The sequence below is a fragment of the Myotis davidii genome, unplaced genomic scaffold (genome assembly GCF_000327345.1).
Source record: "Myotis davidii unplaced genomic scaffold, ASM32734v1 scaffold200, whole genome shotgun sequence".
Lineage (NCBI taxonomy): Eukaryota > Metazoa > Chordata > Mammalia > Chiroptera > Vespertilionidae > Myotis > Myotis davidii.
Window position 1 is genome coordinate 1,042,878 of NW_006293700.1, and position 19,271 is coordinate 1,062,148.

The 19,271-nt window shown below is 43.4% G+C and overlaps 1 protein-coding gene across 7 annotated transcripts in view; it reads right to left on the reverse strand.

Moving 5' to 3' along the window:
• Positions 1-2,197: 2,197 nt before the first annotated feature.
• Positions 2,198-19,271, reverse strand: part of NCOA2 (nuclear receptor coactivator 2) — a 269,746-nt gene continuing 252,672 nt past the window's right edge. For all 7 annotated transcript variants that reach the window (XM_015566252.1, XM_015566255.1, XM_006767318.2 and 4 more), the window contains 7 exons: positions 17,815-18,093; positions 16,928-17,008; positions 15,588-15,822; positions 13,803-13,980; positions 13,040-13,238; positions 10,919-11,008; positions 2,198-6,070 (listed from right to left, as the gene is read on the reverse strand). In XM_015566252.1, the coding sequence (XP_015421738.1) occupies positions 6,059-6,070; positions 10,919-11,008; positions 13,040-13,238; positions 13,803-13,980; positions 15,588-15,822; positions 16,928-17,008; positions 17,815-18,093 (1,074 nt within the window). In that variant the 3' untranslated portion in view covers positions 2,198-6,058. The remainder of the gene's footprint in view (positions 6,071-10,918; positions 11,009-13,039; positions 13,239-13,802; positions 13,981-15,587; positions 15,823-16,927; positions 17,009-17,814; positions 18,094-19,271) is intronic.

Consider the following 19,271-nt stretch of genomic DNA (forward strand, 5'->3'; position numbering starts at 1 on the left):
TTGAAGGGGATTCAGCATTCTTTAAGAAGGGGAAGAAGAAGAAAAAGGTAAAGATAAAAATTATGAACAACAAAGTGACAACAAATACATATCAACAAGTGAACCTAAAAATCAAGTGAATAAAAAATCTGTTGAACAGAATAAACTGGTGAATATAATAGAATCAGGGGCATAGAAAGGGAGTGGACTGACAATTCTCAGTGGGGAGGGGGTGTGGGAGATGAGGGAAGAGACTGGACAAAAATCATGCACCTATGGATGAGGACAGTGGGTGGGGAGTGAGGGCGGAGGGTGGGGGGGGAACTGGGAGGAGGGGAGTTATGAGGGGAAAAAAGAGGAACAAATGTAATAATCTGAACAATAAAGATTTAATTTTTTTTAAAAAAAATATGCAATAAGTGGAATAATACAGGGACATTTCAAAGGATGCTCAAAACATTGTTTGCTGTTTTTTGATTTCACTTTGTTGGTAGAACATTAAATTTTTATATATTTATCCTTTTCTTAACAACTTATCTTTTAAAGAGTGTTCTATTTTCCAATGTTGTAAGCACATTCTTCTATTTTTACATTTCATTGTTGATAACCCTGATGCATTTGGAATTTGTTAGTCTTGAGAGACAGGAAGTTAAAATGGTATCTTCCAAATGTGGCCAATTGTCTCAATGCCATTTTAAAAAGATTAGAAATGCCATCTCTCACCATGTGTTAAATTTACCTACAGATGGCATTCTGTCTCTGGTTCTATTCTGTTCTTCTGATGTATTTATCCATTTCTGTATAAATATTTTACAATACTGATCAATAAAAGTCCCTCCCACATCTTTTTCCCCCTTTTACAATTTTTTCCCCAATATATTTTTTATTGATTTCAGAGGAAGAGAGAGATAAACATCAATAATGAGAATCACTGATCAGCTGCCTCCTGCATGCCCCACACTGGGGATTGAGCCTGCAATCCGGGTATGTGCCCTTGACCTGGAATCGAACCATGACCTCCTAGTTCTTAAGTCCACACTCAACCACTGAGCCATGCTGGCCAGACCACAATTTCTATTATTGTACATCATATCTTGCAAATCCGTTTTACTTTTTGGATTGCTTTGGGAGAAGGAGTTGATGGTTTTATAATATTAGGTTTTTCTTTTCTAGGTTCCTGTCCTGTGTCCATTTCTTCTTCTTCAGGTTTTCTATGTCTTTTGGTAAAATTATAGTTTTCTACACAAAGATCTTTCATACTTTGTGTTAGGTACAATCCTATTTTATAAGCATTGTATTATGTTGTTATTTTAAGTGGGGATTTAAAAAATGGTTTTTTAGTGTGGACAGTTATTGGGTTTTTTGAATGTTCTACCATCTCACTGAGCTTTGATTCATTCCAAGAGCTAGTCAGTTGATCATGTGGATTTTCCTTAAAGATGGTCAAATTGGCTGAATGTCTCCCCTCTCCTCTTCAGGTGATAACGCCCCAGTTCTCAGCATTGGTAGTGGGCTTCCTTGTTTTGTTCTAGTTAATACTTTTAGTATTTCACTGTTAAGTAAAATATTATCACAGTGGGATTGCATCTTATCTGAAAACTCAAATAACTTTAGAACATTTACTTTTCCTAGAAGTTTCATTTTTCCTTGAGATTTCCTCATAAATGGGTGAAATTTATTCTATGCAAAGTTACCAAATGGCATCTTTCCCTTCAACTTGTTACTGTAGTCAACAGTATTGACAGTTTTCTAATCACTCATTTTGCTTTTGGTATACCTGGGTTTTAGGTATTGTACCTGCATTGTTTATCAACTATCAAACAAACCAATCCATTAAAACGATCATTACCTGGCCAGTGTGGCTCAGTGGTTGAGTGTGGGTTTGATTCCTGGTCAGGGCACATGCTTGGGTTGCAGGCTCAACCCCCAGTGTGGGGAGTGCAGGAGGCTGCTGATCGATGATTCTCTCTCATCACTGATGTTTCTATCTCTCTCCCTCTCTGAAATCAATAAAAATATATTTTAAAAAAAAACACCCTACTTGGCTTCAAATGAAAAATCTATAAAATGGGTTGCTGAGAGAATCAAATGTTAATATGCTGAACACAGTGTTCACTCCTGCATAAATGTAAGACATTATTAAATTGCAAGTCAGGTAATTTAAATTTAAATGCATTTATGAATGAAGGTACAATATAAACACATTACACTCTCCAAAGCCATGTAAAACCCGAAGGCATTAAAATTTATTAAATGATGCAATAACAACAGAATTCTTTATTTACAATAGCATTATTTAACATCAAATAAGCAAAGAGCATCAGCAAAGCAATATTAACTTGCATAAATGTATTTAAAATTTCTCTGAATATATCTACCTTTGCATAAACTGCTCACACGAGAAATACAAACATCGATGCAGGTGAACAAGGTGATGTTCAGAGTCAACTCCATTTGGAAAATAAACCACAACCTGAAACACTGTAAGCTTTCTCCTGAAGAACCATAGTTAATATATTGCTTAATTTTACCCTTGTATAATCTTTTCATATACACACATCTCAGATGCAACTTCATGAGGAACTGTACAAATAAAACCCACAAATGACAAAGGGAAAAAAAGACAGTTAAATGTTTGAAGAAATGTATCATCATCACCATCCAACAACGTAAAGGTTGAGTGATGATGTACTTATTCAAAAAATTGTACACAATTCACTATACAAATATAATACATCGGACAGCTATGTAGGAATATACAAGACTTAAAAACAGATCTAAGGCATTATGCTAGATTTTAGCATTTTGAGGTTCTTGCACATAGCTTTTACCTGTAGTAAGAAACTTAAAAGATTTTGTTTTAGTCTATAAAGAAACACCAGGGAGAAAATTCTAATTAAAATTGAAGCCACTACAGTAATTTTCTTTTGTGCAGAGAATGCTTTGCTCTTAGGCAGCACACTACCATACAAATACTAGAAAATTTTAAATTCACACCAACAATTAATGGCTTAAGTTGCATTTCAAAATTGATTGTGTATCTTTGGGTTCTACAGTGGATGTGGGCCACCCATTTCATGTGGTCAGCCCATATGAACTCCATTTTTAAACACAGATTAAAAATTGCATTATATAAACTGCAAAAACATTGCTTTCAATTATTACAGGCCATAGGAGATACACGTGGGAAGGGACATTTTAATCTTTGAGTCAAACGAATTCATTGTAGTCAAAGAGCTCACTTCACTTTCCAACTCACCACATTACATGAACACTTAAATGAGTCTTACAACCAAGTGAATGTATGTATACTTTTCACATTATTTGTTTTTCACATTTAGTAATAAAAGTAAAACACTGATTCTTTGTCCTATTAAACAAAAACCAAGGACTCAGTCTAACAAATTTACTGTGTACAGCATGAGAAATACTGATAACGAAGGGGGTCGATTTTGGCTTTTGCTTCCACAGTGATCAATATGATCAGAGGATTCCTTCACTTACTTTTCTTCTCTTAATTAGATGTAAAGCAAAACCCATTCATTCCCTGATCTGAGCCATAAGAGAATTTAAAACCTCTTTTCCTTCAAAACAGCCATGAATTATTCAAAATGACCAGCTTCACTGGTTTACAGATTTATCTGACTTGGGGTTGACATTAAAACACAGTGGGCAGATGGGTAAACAGTAAAAGATACACAGATTTTTAAAAATTTTTTTGGACGTGTTACAGTGAAAGGGGACTTAAAACTCAAAACAAAACAAATCCAGCTTAAACTCCATTTCTCCTTTGTGCTGTGTGAAGTTAAAGTCATTCTAAGTCACATGTTTCTAAAAAGCAACTTAAAACTGGTCACATGACATCGTGTAGGACATAAGCCTTGGCACACGGATTCGGTCACGGAGTTCTGGGCCAACGTCTGCTCGTTTTAACCATCGCAGTTGGGCAACCCAGGGTTTGGTTGAGAAGAGTAGAGCCTGGTGAGGGGGCATGTGGACTGATGGCCCCGAGAAGTGCTGTTCTGGGCCACCTCCCTGTAGTGAGACCCCTCTCAAGTGGAAAAAAGTATCGAAATGCAAATTTCCAGAAAATTTCTTTAGTATGGAGCAACACCTTCAGACTGTCTACTTACCGTTTATCTTTGGGCTACCGGTATATCTCTCTCTATAATCCGTCACTTGTACGTACAGGGAGAGATATACATATAAATAGGGGTAGTTTGTCCATTGTCCACCCGGCCACAAACAATCAATCAAATTTCAAGGAAAAACCTCTCTGTTCCTAAAAAGCCTGGCTTAGTGAGATATAAAATGCTTTGCTTTTTAGACATCAAAAAGACACCATTCTGAAATTTAGGTAAGAAAGTCTTAGGGATTGGAGAGAAATAGCTCAAAAAAGGTAATCAGTTTCTTGGTATTGCATTTGTCTAAAACTGACACCAATTAATAAAAGATTTATTCCCCTTCCCGTGTGGGTGAGAGAAACAACCACGAAAGTGGCCTGCTCACCACAGGTGGTCTTCCCAAGGTTCATTAAGAAAGAATATAAACATATAAAAATCAAGATCTGGGTCCTACGGCGGCTGCATATCATATAGATTGGATAAATTATTTATGAGCAGAATCACAAGGTTTAGAAAATAAAAAGTCTTAAGTCTACAAATTAGGTCTAATCAAGGCATTGATATCCTTTACAAAACACCTTTAGGAGACATTGCTATGAAGATATCTAATTTAATACTGAAGTACCTCATTTTTGAGTTAATTCCACAATATGTATACCTCACAAAAATTATACAATTAAAACACGTTCTCAACTTAAATTATTGCTTGTTTACATATAAATTGGATTTTATGTACCTTACAAAACTTCGGCTTAGCACTGCTAAAAAACAAAATAAAAAACTCATGGCGGAGGTGACCCTGGCGTGTCTCTGCTGCTTCAGCGTAAAACATGCCAGGACGACCTGTGTGTGGGTCTGTGTCGCTGGGGACCAGGACAGACACGCTTTGGGAGCAGGTGTCGCCAGTGGGATCGGGATCGTGCTGACTCTGCTCCTCTCCTTGCCAGTAACTGCATTTTTCTGAAATTTAAGTTAGCAATTGCTAAGTGGCTGGCAAAACATTTAAGGAAATAAGGGGCTTGTCTGGTTTCTGTTGCTTTTATTGTTTTGTTAAATGAATGAAAGTGCAGGGGGAGGTGTGGGGACTGGGGAAGGAAGAGTTAGGATCAGGGAGGAAGAGGAGATGCTAATCCAAGCTGTCTGATCAATTGAAAGGGAACTTAATTTGAAAATGAATAATATTTCTTCTTGATTAATGATTTAGATGAACTTGTTTGGTTTTAACAAAAATAAAAGAAAGGAAAAAGTCCTTGTTACATGAACAGCCCTCTCACGTGCTCCTTTTCATCTGTTCATTAGCTGGAAACTTTTCCCAACTTGGTCTTGAGAGCTTTCTGCAGATAGCGGTCTTCACTTTGTGGGCGTCTCTGTCCATACAGCGCTGTCCATGGTGTCTGCCCTGCTTTTATCCCAAATGCAGTTTGTTTTTGTTTTTTTAAAAAAACCCTTTCTTTCCCCCAGATGAAATCGTAATCTTTTGTACATGACTGATTAGCCAGGGAAAACAAAGCAAGAAACCAGTGTCTGGAACCAAACAGGAACAGAACAAGAGCATGGTTGTTTCCCTTAAGTACATACATTTAAATACATTCAATCTGACATGGGTATGAACTTTGCCTGTCAACATTTACTTCGCAGGAGAGATCTAAGTTGCACTAAGGTGAATGCAGTGAACAGACTGAGCAACTGTCTGGACACAAGCTTCAGGCTGGAGAGAGAGAGAGAGAGAGAGAGAGAGAGAGAGAGAGAGAGACCGACCTGGTTTCACAGTCCAGCTCTCTTGCAGCCGCCGCTCCCAGGGCCAGGCCCGCGTCTGCTGAGCTTGCTGGGCAGACCTGGCTGGCAGGCCGGTGGGGTCAAAACAAATAGATGCAGCTCTCCATCCCAGACCAGGAAGTGTTGTGAGCAAGTGAGCCCAGTCAGCTGAAGAAAGAAGCAACCAGCTACCTTCAGTGTCAGCAGTATTTCTGCGGAAAAACAGAAAGATCTCTGAATATGTGGTAAACCCGTCATAGAGCCCATCACAAAAACATCAAAATATTTGCCGTGAAACAAGGTCAGCCCTAAAGGCTGCCTCTGGATGCGTTGCACCCGATTTAGAAGCAGACAGATGGCGCTGTCCCCCAGTGAACACACGATGCTGGCAGAGGCCAGCAGAGCCCACATGCTGTTGAGGGCACTGCAACGGTTCCGCCTGCTCCTTCGGAATACTGCTGCCCCAGCCCGGCCCCCTCGCCGGACCCAACTCTCCCACCTGCTCAGGAGGCATGAGCCTCCCAGCGGCTGAGCTGCCCCTGCCTTTCAACAGCACCTGACCCAGAAGTGACACCACTGTCTTCATCCTTCCTCAGCATCAGCCAGTACAGACCCACTTCCTATCAAATAAAAAGCCTCTCTCTCTTTTTTACATTTACTTTTAAAAATATATTTTTATTGATTTCAAAGTGAAAGGGAGAGGGGGAGAGAGGGAGAAACATCAATGATGAGAGAGAATCATTGATCAGCTGCCTCCTGCACACCCCCTACTGGGGATCAAGCCTGCAACCCGGGCAGGTGCCCTGACCAGGAGTCAAACAGTGACCATCTGGTTTATAGGTCAAGGCTCAATCCCTGAGCCACAATGGCTGGGCTAACAGGACCCTCTTGACTCTCCTACCGAGATACTCCCAGGTTCCATGGGTGTGTTCTCTCTGGCACGCTACATCACCCAGGGTGTTTGCTCCACAGGTGCTCTTGCTAGTTTCTGGTTGGTTATGCGCTGACAATCGATGTGAATGGCTGGATACCCAGGGCTGTATCCTTGTTACTGTAGTGAGCAAGAACCATGTGCAGATGTTTCTCTGGCTGGTGAAAGTGTATCTGTCAATGCTTTTTCTTTGGCTATTGACTATATACACTCTCCCCCAAGTTTTCACTATTTGCTAATATTTCATTAGCAAATATTAATTGAGTACCTACTCTGTGCCAGGTTCTGGGGATGTAATCATAACAAGCCATTTCTGGCACTGCTATCAAAACACTGCTGAATGGGCCAGGAAGGCAATTAAAGAATAGTATGATCCGAGTTATGTGAGGGGGAACATTAGTTGCTGTGGGAACATATAACAACTGCTTGCTCCTGGGATTCAGATACCGAGACACAGAATTTTAGCACATCAGGGCCATGAACGATGATCTAGTTTAAGTAAGACCAGGGAGGAAGTCAACCCAGAATAATGGATTTCCCCAGAGCACCTGGGAAAGCCATCTGGGGAAACTGGCCAGCTCATGTGTTCTAGGAGCCAGAGGTGGAGCTACCTGCCTGGACACTTACACAATTCGCCCCTCCCGCCCCCGCCCCCAACCTGAAAAGTGAGCCCAGGACACCTCCGATTATATTTTCTCCTTTAGAAGAACACCCAGTACACTTTTCTTTGTAATGTTTACCCCTAATTTGTGTCACTACATGATTTTGCATGCAAATACTTGAAAGTTCTGACTGAAATATTAAAAAAAAATCCTTCAAATTCCAGTTAAACTGGGAAAAATGCTAGTGGAGAAGGTTTATATCCTTCAGAACATTAAGGCAGGGTTCTTTAACATGGACCGACATCAGTAAGCGGCTCTGAGCCAGACTCAGGTTAGCGGCAGAACGTGAGAGTGGACGGCATGTGTCGCTGGTGTGGTGGGCGGGGCATGCCATCCTAGCTGTGCCACAGAGTGGGGAGTCACTGAACCCTTCTGCACCTAATGCACCTTAGAGCTGTGCGGGGATTAAACAAAAGGATGTACACAGAGCGTTTAAACAGCTCCTGGGACATAATAAATGCTCAGTAAATATCAACATCTGCATCATCACCAACTCAAGTGAATCCTAGTTTCCATCACACTAGTAAATACAAGGAATCACAACTATACTTTATACAAGAGCCAAGAAACTGGGCAGTGATGTAAATTTTAATATGTATAAATATGAACACATAAAGGAATGCTATAAAAAGTCCTATACATTTCGGTTAAAATGAAATACCTGTCCTTCTCTACATAGGTTTTGGGTAAGTCCACAGTTGTAAATACCAGCTCTGCTTGAAGCTATAATTTTATTTTATTTATTTATTTAAAATATATTTTATTGATTTTTTACAGAGAGGAAGGTAGAGTGAGCCAGAAACATCGATGAGAGAGAAACATCGATCAGCTGCCTCCTGCACATCTCCCACTGTGGATGTGCCTGCAACCCAGGTACATGTCCTTGACCGGAATCGAACCCGGGACCTTTCAGTCCACAGGCCGACGCTCTATCCACTGAGCCAAATATCGAACCCGGGACCCCCCAGTCCGCAGGCCGACACTCTATCCACTGAGCCAAACCGGCTTCGGCGAAGCTATAATTTTAATCTCCATTTATAGATAAATGGAACACAGATTCAATTAATAATGAATCACAGTGGTGTCTAGCTCAGCAAATAGAACCCAATTACCAATAAAAATTATGAGAAAAGTTCTTTGATTTGCAACAGCACAGAGCACATCACAGCACCTGGGGTAAGTGACTGAACCCTCTGCGCCCACATCAGTGGCCGGTGACACAGGCAGTGATGTCGCTATTACTCATGGATTAGAAGGGATATACTGTACACAGCCTTCTCTGAAGGAAACAAGAGTGTCCGTGACAGACTGTTCTCTGGCCTTAATATTCAGCATAAACAGAGGACAGATGGGTAAGCCTGACTCAAGAGGGGACTGGGAGAAACAGAGAGAGGGTGCAAGTGGCCCGCTCAGTTCCGAAGGCAGCTCTGATGGCGAGCGCCTCCTGTACTACCGAAGTCGCCTCTGTGATCCTAACGATAACCCTTCTGTTCCAGGTTTAGTGGGCGCCCATCAGGCACCGGGGCTCTCGGGGGCCCTCCCTGCCCAGTGCTCGCCTCTCCACCGCGCCCAGCGCCAGCTCTGCCATTAGTCGAGCTTGGGCGTCCCTGCCTCTCCCTCCTTTATCCAGTGCTGCTTGGGGCAGCCCTCCGATGATCTGACCCACCACTTCCGAGCTGTGTGACCTTGGACAGATGACCTAATCCTGAGCTTCACTCTTCTCATCTGAAAATGCGTTAGAGACCACAGGCCATTCCCTCTCTTAGAGGTTCCTCCCCACCCCAAAGTTAAGAACCGGTGCCTGAGGCCAAGGGCTCGGCTAAGGGTTCTCTTCCCTGCAGGATGGCAGCAGAAAGGAGATACGCTGCTCCTCTCTGGCCTTCTCCCGTGTGTAGCTGTCTAAAACCCCGAGGAAAGCCTTTGCGAGGCTGGCAGCAGAGTACAGGGCGAAGGGCGCACAGGGAGCTCAGGCGGCCGGGTTCACTCCCTGCTGGTGCGGGACCCATGGCAGGGCTGTACCTGTGCCAACACTTGTGTGGTTCAAACGAGGTCACTTAGAGCTCAGCGTGAGCGGTCGTGCAGTAAGTGCTCAATACCCGCTGGTGCGCCTGTGATTTTAAAGAAGAATGAGCGCTCTGCTTCACCCAGGCCAGTCTTGTCTGTTTGGAGGTGATGCAGCGGCAGAGGGAGACAAGACAAGTGAATCCCCGGGTCGTCGAAGAGAGGAGGGGGGACTGGCTGCTGGCCTGGCCCAGGAAGTGCTGCTGGAGCCTTACCCCACCAAGTGGTGGGCCAGTGAAGGAGGGAGGCCTGATGGACTCGGTCCCCGCCCCCCGCCCCCCTCCCAGACACAATGTGCTCAGAGGTTCAGCCCCTGGCACTTCTGGGCTCAGCTGGCTGTCCCCTGTGGGAGCCTCGTCACCAATAACATTGCCATTCCTGGGAGGTGCAGCCCAGGCTCCAAGCCTCTACTCTGCACACAATCACCCCTGAGCTCCGGGCCCCACCTGGAGAGGCGCAGTGCACAGGAGGGAGGACTGGCATCTGGGAGGCGCCAGCCAACTTCAAACCTCATGCGATGGCACATTTATTCTAAACACATGGTCCATATGAAATAGGCTCCATTTTCTGCTTGAGTTTCTATACCAATACGTCCACCATTTAGACGAGTTGTGCATCGGGGTACATAGAAGGTAACATCTCCCAGACTCCCACCCACAGGCCTGTGTGCCAGGTGACTGTTCTCTCGAGAGATGCCACACAGGCGAGTGCACACACTCTGCCATTAAAATCCACCAACTGCTTTTTAAACTTGAATGATAATCTCAACAAAACCACCCAAGATCCATTTTTTTTTGTAGGAAATTCAACATCAATTCTACATTTTCTCCATTGAGAGGGAATTTTTAACTTAAAAGAGAGTATCTACTGCTTACACATCCCTTGTGTTAAGAGCCCCCCAGGGCAAGTGTTACAAAGCCGTCCTATAACCGAGCCCCTGCTAGGCCCACAAGGCGCTGGGTTCTAAGCACTAATTAGCCTACCGTTTCAAGACTAGCTGTTGAACATGGTAATATTACTCTCCTTAGAACAACTGTCAAGGTAACAAGGAAATAATACACAAGATTGTTGCCTAAACAAAATGGAATATAGACAAACATGTAAGCAAACATAAATTCAATGGTTTGCCCTACTATGACTAATTCACCGCCACGGTATGTTCTGCTTTGCTATAATATCATTCCAGGGCAAAATTAGTGTTCTTAATTCATACATCACCATCAGCTCAATTAAAATCAGCTTAAAGGGATAATTATACAGAACCATTGTAAGTCAGATAAAATTAGAAGATATTTTTTAAAAAAATCACAAGCATTATAACTATCTTCAATCACTCTGCCAATTTTGGTCTATAAAACATTCATGCTCACTTTACCCAATTTGCACATTTTTTCACTGTTTCTTACCCGTGATGCGTCTCCCTCCTGCTTAATCATATCCATTCCAGGCAGCTGGTTTGAGAAAAGGCTGCCTCCCCTCAGAGCAGGGTCATTAACCTGAGGGCAACAAGACAGGACAACAGGCATTTTTAGCGGGACGTCCAGAAGTGTGGTGGGGACAACCACCCACCAGCCTTCCTCTTGCTGGAATTGAGGAGTAAATAATGGGGAAAGGTGACTATGTAAAAATGGTAGTCCTCTATCATATGGAGAAACATGAAAATAAATACATGTTAATACACTAGCTGCCTTCAAATTAAATTTTATTTGTATTCTGTATAGAAATTCAATAGAGCCCTAGCTGGTTTGGCTCAGCAGATAGAGCATCGGCCTGCAGACTGAAGGGTCCCAGGTTCGATTCTGGTCAAGGGCACATGCCCAGGCTGTGGGCTCGATCCCCAGTAGGGGGCGTGCAGGAGGCAGCTGATCGATGATTGTCTCTCATCATTGATGTTTCTATCTTTCTCTCCCTCTCCCTTCCTCTCTGAAATCAATAATATTTTTTAAAAAGAAATTCAATAGAGATGATCATATTAGAAACATTTTCAGATAATTTCATGTTCATTTTGGGGGCTGAATTAGACTAATGACTCGTATTTGGGACTTCGAAGACATCTGAAAGGCTCCTCATATCCTTGGTTACTCAGGCAAATTATAGATTAGTCAGAGCCAGTGTGAATATCCAAAACAGAGCTGCATTTGGGGACTCCTCCAAGACTAAGTGAGCTGATCATTAGCATTTGTGACATGTCTTTTACAAACGACAAAGTGAACGTACAGATGCTGATAGAGGATTCTGTCACGAGACACACACTGCAGTTGTGTTTTGGGAGCTCCCAAAATAACTGTGATAATTGAAAGGTTGAAATCCATGCAGAAGTTTCAGAGCCATCGGGACTATTACAAATGCATCACTTACACTTGGGTAGGTTGACTAGGACCCATACTAGATTAGACCACCTCTGAGGCCCTCACTACTCCTAGAAAGGAAACCAGGAACCACTAGTGGCCCATTTTTATAGAAAACTCAACATCAACCCTACATTTCATGCACCACTACGAATTTTTATTAATATCTTCTTATAGAATAAAATACCGAGGCACTGCAAAATTCTGTAAATTTTCAGTAAATTGTGCTTTACCAACCTCAGAATGAAATAGACCTAATCCAACTTAATCTTTACCTTCTCACAACTGTGATCTAACTGAAATTCATGGTGCTGTCAATGGCTTATTGGGTAAGTCATTTAAACTTTCCCTGTCTCAGTTTCTCCAATGTGAAATAATTTTTTACTGAAATCCGATTCAGGGTCCTTGCCACATCTATAATTTGAATGGACCGAGGAAGTAGAATGCCAAGCATTTTGTGGCCCTTAAAAATAAGATTTCCTATTAATACAATTTAAAATGATTAACCCACACCTTTACCTTTGGCTCAGCCCTACCCAGCTCTCTGAGTCTCAGGCTGGCTCCTGAGATACCAGATGCGTTGAGTCTCTTCCCCACCAGTGAAGCTGGTGTATATTTTGGAGTGGGAGAACTGTTTCAATGTTATTCAACACAAAACAGCACCATTAAAAAAATACTGACAAGAAAATCATGGCATCCACATCCAAAGATGACAGAACTAGTTTTGGGTCACCCCTATCAGCCTCCTTGCAGGGGTGAAGTATCATTTAAAGCTAATTGGATGGCAGGTAGCTTGGTCTGTGATTCATCTGGTTTTATATTTAGAAAAAAAAAATCAGTTCTTAAACTAAAAATCCAAATAAAGCTATTTAGAAAGCACATTCATCATTCCATGTTCAGAGATTCATTTTAGCTGTTGCTAAATTCATCAAAGAGAAAAATTTAAATGACAAGAAAGTTAAGAAATGTTTTCAAAGATGCTTGAGCAGTCAGAAATTCTTTGATGTGTATTTTGTCATTAACAAGTATTCCTGATCATCGCACTAACATAGGTGAAAAAACACTCCTCAAAATAAATGTGGGAGTTGACAGCAGATGCCGAGTGCCAGGGAAGATTCACTGAAATGAAGAAATAGACAAAATGTGGTGATCGGGGACACGGCTCCTCAGGGTACTCACCTGCTCGGGACCCATGGAGGACAGCCCTGACGTAGGCACGGAGGTCACTGAGGTCATGCTGATCTGTCCTGTCATCTGGTTCATGTTGCTCATCCCACCTGTGTTGGTCGCCATGGATACATTGATGTTCATATTGTTATTGTACATGCTGGTGTTTGCTTGCTGCCCAAAGTGAGGTGGGGACTGCTGTGAAAACATGCTGGAATGCAATGAAAAGATGACAATGTCAGCGCCCAGCGCAAACAGGAGGCAGCTTGGAGCACTTGCTCCTCCGGCATTTACTTCAGAGTGAAGAAACCCAGGCGGAGAGAACCCAGCGTGGGACAGCCAGCAGGTGCTGGGTCAGAAACAGCAGGGCCCGCAGCGCTCACCGAGGCTGCAGGGGCGGCCGCGGCATTGGGAAGGTCGGGAAGGCTGTTTCCCACTCTCGTGTCTGTACGGGACAAGCTTTGTGGCTGTCCCTTGTCACACACACTGATAAGTATGGCTTCGAGGGCACTGCCTTCTTCAGCAGTTTCATACACTGGCGGGGTGCTACCTTCTTAGGGGGCTCCTTTTACTTCCAAGGAAAAGACTTCAGACTAAGCTTTTTCAAATTCTGGGACTTCTGCCCTAGAAAAAGCAAGCTGGCTTACTTAGCAGTTTATTTGGCATCGCTTGCTTGTGTAAAGGAGTTAAGAAAACCACAGAAAAGAGACTTGTGGTCTACAGGAAGATCTCCTGGTGATCATTTATATAAAAAAGACACAGAAACACAGCATACCTGTTCCCACCCATAGACCCCTGTGCCCATCCGTTCATGTCCGAGGAGGCCTGATAGGCGGGGCTGGCCTGGGTCTGCTGCAGCATGGGGCTCTGCGTGTGTGCCATTCGGGGTGACATCAGAGGGCTCTGGGGTGTGGTAGCCCCAGTGAAACCGGGATCAGGTTGCTGACTTATTCCTTAGAAACAAAATAGAAATCCAAAGGAGACTGTTAGTGTAAGTAGGGAAAAGAAAGAGAGCATTCAAGTTAAATACACACAGAAAATTACTTTCAAATATCTGCTCATGTACTGGTTAATTACATATATTTTAAAAAGATTCCAAGGTGGGATAAAATGTGTGAAGAAAAATATCTCTCTGTCTTAATTCTCACAGTAGTTACAGGGGTGCTTAGGAACCATATTAACTATCATGGCTAGAGGTAGGGAGAGAAAATATTATTTTCCCCCATAAACCTTTCCAAATCAAGAATGATCAAATATATATTTCTCTTTAACCTAAAGTAGTCTTTAAATTTTTATATGTCACTATAAGGACTGTTTAAACAGAATTAAAATTTCACAATATATAAAAAGGCAATATATTTGAATAATTTTTTACTGAATTAATGTCATTCTCTATAAGGCAGATGCATTTTTACAAATAAGCAACTGCATTCACGGTGAGCTCGTCTGTCTTTAGGAAGGGCTGGATGGTACTGCAGTGCTAGCCAGGACTAGCAGGCAGAGGGAAACGGCTCAATGCAAGCTTCTTGTTCAGTTTAGAAGCAAATGGCACTTAGACTAAATAGGGGGAAAGCGTTGAGAAGACTGTTCTAAACCATCAAAAAGGAAATAGAGGAGAGGAGCTTGGAAACAAAGGAGACAACTTCTCGGGAAATTTCAGGGGTGATGTTGAGATAAGCAGGTTTTTGCCCCAAAGACATGTAAAACATGCATATTTAATCAATATTTAAATTAGCTATAAAGGAAAAGTTGAAGAACACGCAGGAAAAAGCTGCACATTATCTTTCTGTGTATTTTTTAGTGTTTTTTTTTTAAGAAACACAAATACTTGATAGTTACTTATAAAGCTGGCAAAAGATAGGCAAAGTCATTTTGAATATTAATGTAAGCACTTACTTTTGTCAATAATTCAACTATTAATTGAACATGACATGCACATGAATATTAACACTGATGACACTACACACTTGCCTTTTAAGGCTGACCCAACAAATCAATATGAAGAAAACCAAGAAGCCTTCCATTGTGGTTCCTATATAGCATTTCTCAAGGATTATCTATTCATTAAAAATCTGGTATAAACTTTGAAGTCTTTATTTTTCAAAGTTGTAGAATGTCTCTAATATTTACATTTCTATACGACTTTCAACATTTTGTGTATGTCTATTGATTTGTTTGAGTCAGACTCAGAGGTTCAAATATAAATACATATATATCCACCTGTGTTTACAGACACGGACATAAACACATCAATCCACACACGCACACACACGACTGGTGGATACACTGTACACACTCACACTGACTTCGGTCATTCTTAAAGTAAGACCTGCACTCAGAGAAAAGGTGGTACCTGAGCTGAGAGCCTGGAAGGTACTGTGCTGGACCTGGGGACTCCTGACAGGCCCCAACTGTCCTCCCAGGTTGCCTATCATTCCCTGGTTAGCCAGAGCCATCTGGGAGCCATGCAAAGAGCTGTGAGAGAGGAGCTGTGACCCAGGACTGGGGGACACTGGGGAGAAAGGACTGGAGAAAGGTGGTGGGGATGTAAGTCCAGTACCGTAGTTTGGAGGAAATGGAAACTGCTGTGCATTTGCCTGGGGGACCCGGGGGTTGCTCATTGTTGCGGGCATCCCACTAGGAGCCACCATGCTTGATGTCATATTCAACCCTTGGCCTCTCATCATCAAAGTCCTTTGCTGAACTTGCTGTTGCTGATGCATCTGTCTCTGGCGGAGATGCTGGTTCAGGATCTCCCGCTGCCTCTGGGCCAGCATCTGGGCATTAATAGGTGCCTGAAACGGGGGCAGCACAGGGTGGGAAACGTTGGGGTACACACAGGTTGAAAAACAAAGTGTATATTAGAAATAGGATAAAAATAATGGTACAGCCTCGTGCAAAATCATTTGGAAAATATATTTATATGGAAAGAACACTGTAGAGCTGAACAACTACTGGTGGTTGAGAATGTGAGCTTCTAAGTTCTACAGAGATGATTATTCCGAAACGTGCCATGACGTACACAGGTAAGCCCAATGTGAGCACCAATTAACTGGGGGCTCGAAGTGAGAGGACCTCACGGTAAGTCCAGTCCCTCCCGTCAGAGGACTCTGACGTCAACTTTGAGAATGGCAATTCAGAGTCTCATTCAAGTCCAAAGGGGCAACCAAATCACTGTGCCAAAGGGTTCCTGAAGCCCTTCAGAAAAGGCTGAGCAGGGGCCGGGAGAGAGGGGGCAGGGGCAGGTAACGAGAAGAGATGCCGGCACTTGGGGGCCCTCGCAATATACAGCCAACCCACATTATTCGTGGATTCCTTGTCTGTGCACTCCCTTCCTCACTAAGATTGATGTGTATCCCGAATCAATATTCACAGCACTGCCGTCATTTACAGATACGTGCAAAGCGGTGGATAATTTGAGACACTCCCTGTGCCTGCTCCCTCCTGACTCCACCTTCTGGTTCCCACCCTCAGACTGCATTAGGTGAGTTACAGGACTATTGGCTGAGAGTTCAAATGTCAAAGACTGAACAATACCCATTAAATAAGCTGTTTTCAAATGGAAACATACCTAAAACAAGGTCATGTATTGCTAGGTTGCTGAAAATGTTGTGAGCAGAGGCTCATAGGAACCTAACCCTCTACTTCTCCTAGGAGCAGTAGTTCTGTGTCCGCTAATTCTTGCTTGCAATAACTTTATGGAACACAACATGTGAATAATGGAGTTGCCTGCAGCCGCAATATCAATGGCAATGGTTAAGAGGAACCACGAAAGATGACTGAATGATGTTACAGATCCCCTGTGGTCGTCAGAACATCTGTCATCTTAGTTACCTCACGTGGGGCATCAAGGGGGGAGAAATGGACCTAGCGAAAGCTGACAGAGGGGCTGCCCCTTACCTGTGTTGGTACTCCAGGCCTCAGGGTCAGGTTGGACACATTGGACACATTGCTCATTTGATTCATAAGGGGCTGGCGATTCTAAATGGATACACATAGGAATCAGGACATTAAAAAACCCCTATGGATTTTATTTCAAATCACCTTCCTAACAAAATCACCTTCCACCCAACATCTGCCTGCTGCTGGACACCGAAGCCCGGGCTTGGAGCTGGATTCTTGTGGAAGCCAGTTCTGAATGAGGTGTCACATAGCTTATAACTGGGGAATTATTTTGGACTGTTCGGAATACAACTGTTCGAAAGGGGGCAAGGGAGGAGAATGACCAGAAAAGGAGGCCAAGAGGAAGACCAGAAAAAGGCAGGTGCTCATCACTCAGAGAAACGAAAGGAGACTGGAAAGCCCGCAACATGATTACCTGTTGTATCACAGAAATCTGCTGGCAGGGACCATTCTGTCATAGATAGGACTCCTGACAGGAGCAGCTGGTGTTCTGAGTGCTTGGTTTGGGCTCGGAACTGTGCTGGGTCCCTTAAATATACATATACCGCCCTATACTGTACAACAAGCCCATTTTACAGAATGAAAACTGAGGCTCAGAGACCTCAAGATCAGACCATTAGTAAAGAATGGAGTTAGGGTATGAAAGGACAGCTACTCTGTACTGGAGTTAGTGGAGGAGAAAGAAAGAAAGGAGTAGAAAGGAGTATGAAAATCATAGGATCATCTTGGAGAAATTTTCACCCTCCTAGAAAGCATGGAATGAGATCGAAGGCATCCAAAGGCCAGACAATTACTGCTCCATCTGACGTCTGTCTTCCCTGTGCCACCCATCCTCCACCCTCCACCCTCCACCCCGGGCTTCCAGGCACTCACAGAGCACATACCTGCTGTGCTTGGAGGCGATGCTGCAGTTGGAGCCTCAGCTGATTGGGCTGGTTCTGCACCAGGCCTGTGGGCCGGAGGCTGGGTCTGGGCTGCATGCGGAGTGTGGCGTAACTAGGCCGCTGCCCCATGCTGTGGAAGTTGGGGTCCTGCATGGGAGAATAGCTCCCCTGGGCCATCTGGGCCTGAGACGCGTACTGCTGGGGGAAGACAGGCGCCTTCTGCTCCAGCATCATGTTGGAGTCCTGGCTCGAGAACTGGTCCGGATCGACTGCCTGGCTCTGAAGAGAAAGCCCAAGGAACAAACAAAGAAATAAAGAAACTAACAACAGCAGAAGGAATGTAAGGCTGGTTTCTCTCACTGTCAGAGATTTGAAGCCTTTTATACTGTCCTCACTACACAAAGGTACTTTTAGCTTGACTTCACTTTTCTCTCCAGGAAAGCCTTTATGTGAGGCAGGAAGCCAGGGTCAAGCGTGACGCCCCCGTCACTTCTTCCCAGGGAAGGGACCCATGGGCCGTGACTACGAAAGCTGCCTACTCACTCCACCAACCAGATACTGACCTGGACTTCCAATGCACCTGTTTCATGTTTTCTTTATAGATCACTCACACCTGCATAGTTCATTGGTGCCTAGTTGGGATCGGCAGTTTTGGGGTCCCCACCACCATTATTCCCATTTTGCAGATAATGAAACTGAGACTTGGAGAGGTGAAACAAATTGCAAGAAGCCCAACTGGGTTCCAGTCCAGTCTGTCAGTTCCAGTCCAGTCTGTAACTTAGGACCTGAGCTACTCACCAGTATGATACACTGCCTTTATTTTATTAAAAAATATATACCTTTATTAATTTCAAAGGGGGAGGGAGAGGGACAGAGAGAGAGAAACATTGATCGCTTGCCTCCTGTATGTACCCTGACCAGGAATTGAATCAGCGACCTTTTGGTGCATAGAACAATGCTCTAACCAACTGAGCCACACCGGCCAGGGCCCCATGATAGTTTTGAAAATGTGGATGGAAAAAAACCCCCAAGATGGCAGCATAGGTTAATGCTGGAGTTTGCTGCCTCGAACAACCACTTCAAAAATACAACTAAAAAACAGAACGGACATCATCCAGAACCATAGGAAGGCTGGCTGAGTAGAAGTTCTACAACTAGGAGGAAAGAGAATAGCATACCGAGACTCAGAGGAGGCGCAGTGCTGAAGTAAAATACTAAGGTGCGGAGTGCATGCTAAGTGGGCTGGCGGCTGAGGGCGCGGTTGTCTGTTTCAATCGGGATGGAGTCTCAGACTCTGAGGTCCAGATCCAGGCGAGTCTCTAGGGACCCAGACTCCCATGATAGTTTTGAAAATGTGGATGGAAAAAAACCCCCAAGATGGCAGCATAGGTTAATGCTGGAGTTTGCTGCCTCGAACAACCACTTCAAAAATACAACTAAAAAACAGAACGGACCAA